Here is a 9,599-nt window from a genome sequence, read left to right on the forward strand (position 1 = left end):
TTACTATATTCACATCTGAAGAACTCCATGGTCAAAAAATAGCGTTGTTTCACTAAAACGTGAATTTGGGTCTTTCTCAGTATTTTGGGTGATTTTTATTAAAACATAGCCATTTCCTTAGAAAAGTAAAATAAAACAGAACACCAAGCTTCCAATCACTATACCTTCATTCCACTGCATAAAAGAGGGGAAAAGGACATTTTTCTGCCTTTGAAAGTAATGAAGTTTAGCCCATGACTATATGCACATTCAGTCATTTAATCAAACAAAACATATTATTGTGCTTTAGAAATGAATTCTTTTCAGCAGCACAAATTGAGATTCTGAGCTCTGGAAACAGTCCTCAAAATGCTAAAATGTGGAAACCAGCAATTGGTGAACACAACAGGGCCTGCTGAATTGGGCCCACAAAAGCATTTGAGCAGAAGGTGCTCCTCAGTGCTGAATCATCTAATGTCCTCTTTCTCTAGCCAAACATTCACAAATCTTTGAATTTATATTTAAAGTCAATATCATTTAATGGTGGTAAGATACCTAGGCCTGCCCGAGACTGGTCCAAAGGAGGACACTTAATCTTACTGTCCACAAGCTCTAACTCAAAGTAGGAAATCATCAGAATTAAGAATTGCTTGATTTCATGCACAGCAAATAGTCGCCCTGGACATATTGTAGCTCCTGATCCAAAGGGCATGTAGTAATATTTCAATTTGAGTCCATTACTATAGAAGGTGGTCTTTGCTTTCCCATTTTCATCAAGATAGCGATCATATTTAAAAGTCTGAAAAAAATAGAAAGAAAATACAACTCATAAATTTAAAGGAGTGCATCTCTTTCTTCACCTGGGAGTAATAGAGCTATTTCATTTTTAAATTAATAAATAATTCAGTAAACATCTATACTAAAAGTATGGAATCTTTTCCAAGTTTTTCCAGATTTTCCCTTTTTGCTTTGTCTGAGAAACCTTTTGTTAAAATTAGGAAGACAGTTCATATCAGAAACTAGATGAGTCAGAATGTTATCCAATAGTCTGTATTTGGAACCAAGTAATTTTTAAAGAAAAAGAAAAATGAGAGATTTATTATGATGATTACAAGTATAATTTAGCAGAGATTTAGTGGTGCCAAATAGAAATAAAACTGAAAGGCCATCAACCATGTTTTCCAAAATACATAAACATTTTGTATGTTTGAGAGGGCAATAGCTATGACCATGGCGATCAAATGACTAGTAAACTTTCTCTTCTATTGAATCTAGGTAGCTATTGCTTGGACACTTCACTCACCAAAGGGTCAGGATAGATTTCAGGATCTAAGTGCATCAACTGAGGATAAAAAGCTATGAAGTCATCTTTTCGGATGTTGAAGGACTTGTCTTCAATGTGCAAAGCAAAGTCCTCCTTTGCTGCCCGGATGTTCAAGGAAGCACTGGAGAGCCTCAGAGACTCCTTGATGATGCTGTCTAAACATTTTAAAAGAAGAGAACGAAGGAGGAACAGGAAGGAGGAGTCATGGGGTTGGGGGAAAGAAGACAGAACAAATCATATATTTAAAGACCACGTCATACAGAGTTCAGAAATACCCGTACTATCCTGCCACACAAAGATGGAAAGACTATGAAAGCTGGATGCATAAAAAAATTCCCATTTTTAAAAAAGCTAACCTTATTTTACTTCCAATTAATTCTTCAGTTGTATCTAGTGTCCTTAATCTTACCATCTGAGATAGTGGTAATCTGGCCCAGTGGGTAAGGAGTTGTGCTACCAACCTAAACGTAAGTGGTTCAAATCCATCAGCAGCTCTATGAGAGAAAGATGAGCAGTCTTCTAGGTGATACACAGCCTCCAAAACTCTGCTGGAGAATCAGCTATGAGTCACTTCCAACCTGACCGAATGAGTTTGATTTGGGTTTTAATCTCATCGACCATAGATAACTGAAGCTTTGATAGTACTTTTCTCCCTTTGTTGTTGTTGTTATGTGCCGTCGAGTCGTTTCCGACTCATAGCGACCCCATGCACAACAGCCCTAAACCCTGCTCTATCCTGCGCCAACCGCACTGCCTCTGACACACCCATCCCGATTACCCCAGTCACTGAATCGATCCATCTCATAGAGGGTCTTCCCCTCCTGCGCCGTCCCTCCCTAAAATGAATAATATGCTACCATTATCACAACATTACTGTCAGGATACAGAAATAACCGAGAGGCAGACCAAGGTAGCACTGGATAAAGATTAATAGTATAGGATTGAGTCACTTACGAAGCCTGTAATTGGTTGCCGCTGAGTTAGAATCAATCATAGGTGACCCTCCATTCAATTTTCCAGGCTGTAAATCTCACAGGAGGAGATTGCTCACTTTTCATTCTCAGACACCTTGGTCAAGTAGAACCGCCATCTTTGGGTTAACAACATACAGCTACTCCCTATGAACTAGAAGCTCCCACAAATAGCCCTTTGCCAAAAGATTGTTTTCATAATTATTAAGACAATACATATTAATTGTTTGGCGTAAATCTAAGAACTTCTTAGACTAAATAGGTGTTGACCAGGGCTGCTGGTGGTGGAGGAGGAGAAGCAAAGGGAGCCCATGCGCACCTAGAATAGGCATGCCATTCAGCTGAGTTTGATTCAAACAAATCGGGTTGCCTTCAAATTGGATTTTTTGGCCCGCATTCTCTAATGTCTTATTCACTTCTTCAGCAGCTGCTTTCATTGCTTCAGGACTCCTATTAAAAGTTAAGAGAAAAGAAAGATGTACAAATATACCAACAGATCTACAAACAAATAGGCATTTCCCTTTTCTTTTAATGAGCTGGCATACCATCCTGGAGAGTACAAAGAGGGCAACATTTCATTCTGTCACACATGTCTCAGGGCTGATTCGATAGCAACTATCCAACCCAACAAATACAAGAGAAGATGGGAAACAGATATTGTCACTTCTGGTTTTAATCTCTTTTATGCTTTTGGATATTGGCAAGAATTGTTTTCTTTTATCAATCAGCCTTCCTATATAAAAATTAAACTGTGCCAGACTTTTATGAACATATGATTCTAATAAGGTCTGGTACATACATAACCTAAAAATGCTAAAGTACCTGGCTAAATTCCAAATAGATACATTTATTCTTTTTTATATATTTATTCTTAAACAGCATACCACGATTCCATATTAGAACAGTTTTCATTTCTGTTATAATTTATTAGTATAATACTCAGAATTGTGAAATAAAGCCTACTTCATTTCAGGGCACTGAAGTTCATTGAAACATCAGAACAGTTAAGGGCTCTAGATTGCATAGAGCTCAAATACAGCTTCAGACACTCGACTGAAAAGTACTTGTGTGACCATAATAAAACATTGTTGTTATTATTATTTATTTAGTATTAAGGTAAGTAACTTTCCTGTAAATAGGTGAATTCATTTCAGATATAGCTATCCTAAATAATGACTTTGGAAGATACTTTCTAATTGATACTAATAGTCACTTAAGACTGTTTTGTTTCTGAAATTAAATTTTTAAATATTTTTCTATTAAAAGCATAAAATGATCATCTGTTGACGGAAAACTAGTATTCCCACCTAGCATTCTAGAAATAATTATTTTGTATATTTATGGTACAAACCATAATTGCAAAAATGTAATAAACTACTTGATCAATAGTTTGCTAGAAGGTAAATATTTCAGAAATATATGATGTTAGGTAAAATATATGTTGAATACAGCTTTAAAAGGCAAAAATCTAAAAAAAAAGGCAAAAATCTCCTCATCTCTTATTAGTGATAATAGATAATGATTGACCAGTTGACACCATGTTGTCATTGTTGAGTAACGTCAGTTGGAAATGACTCATAGCTGACCCTGCTGCGGGTTTTCAGAGGGAGTAAATCACATAGAAAGAAGTTTTCCACCTTTCTCCTACAGCATAGCTGGTGAATTACAACCACAGCCCTTGGGTTGACAGCACCAACTCCTTAACCACCAAGCCACCATCAGTTCCGTAGCTGATATCATAATTGGACCAACAATGAGATAATAATTACTAATTTAGTGATAAAAGGGATGGCGAGAACAGTGAGTGCACATAACAATAAAGCAGAGGCGTTGTGCTGGTTGTTGTTCAAAAGTGATTATATAAATCTATTTTTATGATTTTGAAGATTGTTTATGAACTTGAAGCAGCAGTGGTCCACCAGATGGTCTGATTCAGTTCCAGCACAGCCAAGCTCTAGGACTTGAGACTCATTTCTTTGCCTGGGACAGTTCTGCAGCTTAGAACCGGTTTACAGTCACACCTGCTCCCATTTCTGTGGAGATGAATTCTGATACGTGCTAATAATTTATGAGTATCAATCTTACACTCTTTAAAGAAAAAATAAATATTACACCCTGATGGATGACATAAGAAGGTACCTTGAATTTTTTGGGGGGGTGGAGGGGGTAAAACTGAAATTCTGCTTTCTCCCTCCATAAACAAATAGATAAACTGATAGTTACCTGATCAAATGAAATAAGCTCCAGAAAGTGGCTGGGATGGTGTTGGCTTGAGAGGCCCAGAGCAGGACGAGGTGCGTCTTGGCCTTCTCCATGTCGTCAAAGGTGGAGAGCTGGTCATTGAGCAACATGCGTAGGCTGACCAGGTCGGACAGGCGGTCTCTCTTGCGGAGGTTCTCGTGTCTCAAGTCCTCGGCCAGCTTCTCCCGAGCGTGGTGTGCAGCCTTGAACATGTGAATGGGCAGGCCCGCCACCAGCGCAGGAAAGATCTTGTCAAATTCCTTGAAGTTGTCCAGATTGCTTAGCATCAGCGCTCGATGTGATTCTTGCCTTGTGAGGTCTTCGCCGAAAAGGGTTAGATACCCAGCTTCAAACATCACACGGTAGCAGAAGGAGTACATGCCTTCTGTTACCCAGGCCGCATGCTTGGGTTCCGCAGGGACGGAGGGTCTCATTATTCGCTGGAGGTTTTCCAGCATTGCTTCTGCGAGGGGATTCAAAGCATCGCCCTGCAGGGTTTTGATGAAGGTGTTGTTTATGTTTTCAGTGGTATGCCCATCACTGGGGTCGACACTTCTGTGCCCGAACACCTACAGCGCATAAAACGTGGGGGAAAGAATGAAACCACACGCAACACTGTCAAACGGCAGAAAACAGATTAAATACTTTAAAAATTCTCTACTTGCTAAGTAAAGGCAAAGTGGTCTTCCCATGTCTCCAGGCAAATGGCCACATCCTGTCTTTCCTTCAGCACCCAGTTTACATCCCAGCTTTTTAAGGAAACAACTCTGGACTGCCATGGTTTTCTTTCTTTTCTTGCGCCCTTATTTGGTGCTGATCCACAAGGTTTTGTATCATTGCCCGCCTGAATGTTCTTTGTAGATGTAGTTTAATCCACAAGGTAAGCTACTTAGTGACAGAGTCCTGATCTAATATTTCTTTGCAAGAAACCCAATAAATATCAATTGACTGTCTTCTCCCTAATAGAGCCTCTTCAGTGACATTTATGACAACAAAAATACCCGGCCAATTCTTAAAATAAAATGAGTGGCTTGGTCAGGATAGAACAATTACTGAAAGTCTGGCTCTTCCAGTGCCCCCACTCTCGGGGTCACGTAGACATGGTCGACTTAAGCAAGATGCCAGCTGTCTTACCCACAGAGCATATCACTGGCTGCTCCAAAAGCTGTTAAGTTTTTACTTCTGTCCTCATTAAGGACAAAATTAGCTGATTAAGAAATGGCAAATATACTAAAAGTCTCTTCTGACTTTTTAAAATGATCATACTAAGGGTCGATGTTTATTTAACACAACTTCTTATGTTCCTAAGAATCTCCAGATGGCAGGAGCTCTTGTGCACATCTCTATCCTTAAATCTAAATACAACAAAATTCCTAAAGAGACTTACATATAAAAAATGATGGAAAACAAGTAGAATATCATATGCACTGACTACCCATGACACTGATTACCTTTGCAGAAGTAGTGAAATGGAATTTTCTCCAGTCAAAGTGTTTTCCATGGCTCAATACCTTATGGAAGGACAAGGGATTTGTGATGAAATGGACATATTTTCCCATTAGCTGACAAGTAAAAACATGACCATGCTTCCTTTGATTTGCTCTGAGGAATTCAAGAGGATTGGCACCGAATTGCAGTGCACAGCCCAGGTATGGGATGAACCCATTCTCCAAAGGTGGTTCACCCGTCTTCCTATAAAACAGAAACACAGGGTAAACAGGAAAAGGATGCATTTGGTTTTAACTTACTGCTTATAAATGCTTCGTTTGTGGCTGACGTCCTATTCTTTTGCTAAAATAATGGATTAAAGTAACATGATAACATGATGGCTTGACAAAATCCATCTATGTAGCCAAGAATTCTAGGAACGCTTACTGAATGCCTATTATAGCCACTTATCCTGATAAAGATGCAAAAGTCAACACAGACAACAAGATTCTTGCTCTCAGTGTAGACGTGAAATCCTCAAGTCAACTCATTTCTGTTGAGTCTGATCCTGCTTAGAGTTGACCCTGCAATGGTTTTTTGAGACTGTAAATCTCAGCAAGAGAGATAGCCTACCTTTCTCCTGAGGAGCAGCTGGTGGCAGTCAAACTGCCAGAGAGGTGTGGCCTTTGGCTCAGCAGCATAACCTCCTATGGACTACACCAGAGCTCCCCTAGACTTGAAACAGATGGTACTTTTTCAAAGTATTGCTTCCCTCCTACTTAAAAAGATTAATTTGTATCCTTTACAGATAGAAATATACTATAAACATCTTTACTGACATCTTTTCTGATCTTCTTCATTTAACAACTATTATTCTTTGATAGTTAAGAGGAGAATCTCATTCACTAAATTAGACTATAATAAAACAAAATTAGGCAAATTAAGTACCAACAGAATCAGTACTTGTAATTCAGTGTTTTTACAAATAATTTTAAATGTTAACATTCTTTCTTTGTTTTCCAACATGACTAAGCATCTTTCCAGGTAGTTATAATGTAAAATATTTCCCAGTTTGAAGATAACAAAAATGGAAATGAATAAGCCGGAAGCAAAATACAAATGAAAAGACAAACAAATTATAAATGTTAATCAACATATAACATTCTACACAGCTGAAGGGGTGTTAGCGGTATTCTTCTCCTCTTGAAAGTGACTTAACAGAAGGTAGGCAGCCTCCCCCCTAAAAAAAGTTCTCTGTGCCAATCTAAAGTTAAATTAACTATGTCTCTGGCTCTGATTCTATTTGTATTTCTTGTATTCTTGGACCAATTATAAATAAATAATACATACAAATGAAAGTGATGTCACATACACTTAGAAAACTGTAACCCAGGCTGATTAATAGGAGGAATAGACTAATAGGCACAGTCAATATAGTGTTTCCAGCTTGGACCAAGTCTATTTAAAGTACTATGAGAACTTGAAGAGAATGTGTCTGATAAGTCCGAGCATCTCTTTTACCCACATGCTAGGAAGAAACCTTTTCCAGTGCAGATTCCCAATTGTCACATATGTCCTTACAAATTCAAATTTCTTTTATGTACACCCATAAATACACACAGAGAACTGACTAAGTTTCTGTCCATAATGTTATATATCTATATAATAATAAAAAGTATATGTCAATACTAAAAAGGAAAATACTATTATTGCATCTTTCATTGGCTATATAGAAAGATAACAATTTAAAAATTTAGAGGAGAAAATACAAATGTCTATGTACAAAAACCCAGATGTGTGATATAACAGGGAAAATAAAAAAAAATCACTAAATAAATGACTAAAAGATAATTTAAAGATAAAGCTTCCCTTACCTTCTCCTCACTCCAAGAAAAAGCCACAAACAACAACACATTACAACAACAATTCCCCAAATCAAAGATACTGTTATCATTTTGAATTGTCTAGTGTAAAATTCCTGGGGAGGAGAATGTGCTTAACCTATTTCAGTTAGGTTTTATATAGAAAAACACTGATGCATTTGCTTGAACTTGAGTGACCAAAGCAAATAATTAATTATTTGTTCATCCAATTGGGGGGGGGGGGCCTGTCTAATCTGGCCTTGAACTAAGTCCACAGTAGCAGAAGAAGTTCCAAAACAATCAAAGACCTGCAATACTTGATAAGTTGAAGGTCCCTCAAACACATGTTGATTTAACATTTAGACTTGGGGGTATCAGCTATTACAAGTTTAGTATGTCTATAAAAAGAACAAGTCAAACCATTCATCTTGTCTCTATCTAAAAAATATGTAAATGTGGAATATTTTTTAAGAAGCATAAAATGTATATCATGCTAGTTTTATTTTGTTATCTTTTAGAAAATAAATCAATTTCAGTAATTTACCAGGGAGACATGAGCCAAGTTCAAAGAAAAGAAAACTGGGTGAAATGTTTCTGCTCCTTTATGTTTCAGTACTTTTATAAAATCATAGCTATTTTACTATACAGAGTAACATATTACTTTTGGTCTAGGGGATATCTTTCAAAATTATTTTTTTCCAAAATTATTTTTAATGGAATTCTTTAGTTTTGGTTTTGGGTTTTTTTAAATTGTATGGGTTTATTTACAAAGTTCAAATTCATTGTTTCTCACACTGGATCTTTCCCATTTCCTTCATCGCCCCCATCACATTGTGTGATCCTATGATTAAACCCTCACACCCATCTTCACCCCTCTGCTTCCCCCCTTCCTCCCCTTGGATCCTCATACTCATTCTACAGTAATAGTTTTTATACAGTATTTGTCCTTATGGGACTGAGATAGTTTACTCAGCATAATATTCTCCAGTATCTCCCAAACTAAATAGTAGTTTACAGAATCATTGCTCCTGCATGCTGCCCTAGTATTCCATTGTGTGAATGTACTGTAATTTCTCAATCCACTCCATTGTGGTTGGATTTTGGGGCTGTTTCCATGTTCTTGCGATGGTGAATAATGCTGCTATGAACATTGATGTACAAGTCTCCATCTGTGCCTCAGTTCTCATTTTCTCAGGGTATATTACAAACAGTGGAATATCTGGGTCAGGTGACATTTCTATGTTCAGCTCTTTGAGGAAGCACCAAACTGCCTTCCAGAGTGGTTGTACCATTTTACAATCCTATCAAGAATATATAAGAGTTTCTGTCTCACCACATCCTCGCCAGTATTTATTACTTGCTGTCCTGTTAAACTTTGCTTATGGAGTGAGATGGTATCTCATTTTTTGTTTTTATTTGCATCTCCCTAATTGCCAGTGATCTGCAGCATTTCTTCAAATGTCTGTTGTCCATCCAAATATCTTCTTCTGTGAAAATTCTTTCCCTGTCTTTTTCCCATTTTATAATTGGTTATCTCTCTTTTTCTTGTGGAAGTCCAGGAGTATTATGTAAACTTTCATTATGAGAGCCTTGCTTGGAATGTTATTGCCAGATGTTTTTTCCCTGTCTGAAGGTTTTATTTTCACCTTATCAGAAAAAGTTTTTGATGTGCACAGGGATTTAATCTTTAGAAGATCCCATTCATCAATTTTATGCTCTTCAGATTGTGCGTTTCTGGCTGTACTTGACAGTCTCTATACTATAGAGTAGGCCTTCTAAGCTTGATCCCAGTTT

The 9,599-nt window shown here is 37.5% G+C and overlaps 1 protein-coding gene across 1 annotated transcript; it reads right to left on the minus strand.

The window, feature by feature from the left end:
- Positions 1 to 478: 478 nt before the first annotated feature.
- On the minus strand, positions 479 to 7,897 carry LOC102863870 (cholesterol 7-alpha-monooxygenase-like). The gene is made up of 6 exons (XM_006899234.1): positions 7,818 to 7,897; positions 5,967 to 6,207; positions 4,498 to 5,084; positions 2,594 to 2,724; positions 1,283 to 1,458; positions 479 to 778 (listed from the first exon to the last, which is right to left on the minus strand). Exons 1-6 carry the CDS (start codon positions 7,895 to 7,897, stop codon positions 479 to 481), a joined length of 1,515 nt encoding a protein of 504 aa, XP_006899296.1.
- Between the last annotated feature and the right edge of the window lie 1,702 nt (positions 7,898 to 9,599).

Source organism: Elephantulus edwardii, unplaced genomic scaffold (assembly GCF_000299155.1).
Source record: "Elephantulus edwardii isolate Elephantulus edwardi_28Jun2011 unplaced genomic scaffold, EleEdw1.0 scaffold00248, whole genome shotgun sequence".
Lineage (NCBI taxonomy): Eukaryota > Metazoa > Chordata > Mammalia > Macroscelidea > Macroscelididae > Elephantulus > Elephantulus edwardii.

Coding starts and splice junctions, on each gene's coding strand:
- LOC102863870 (XM_006899234.1), bottom strand. CDS start 7,897: ATGATAACAGTATCTTTGATTTGGGGAATTGTTGTTGTAATGTGTTGT. Junction 1,459..2,593: donor GAATGGCATGCCTATTCTAG/GTGCGCATGGGC, acceptor TAAAATGTTTAG/ACAGCATCATCAAGGAGTCT. Junction 779..1,282: donor AAATCTATCCTGACCCTTTG/GTGAGTGAAGTG, acceptor TATTTTTTTCAG/ACTTTTAAATATGATCGCTA.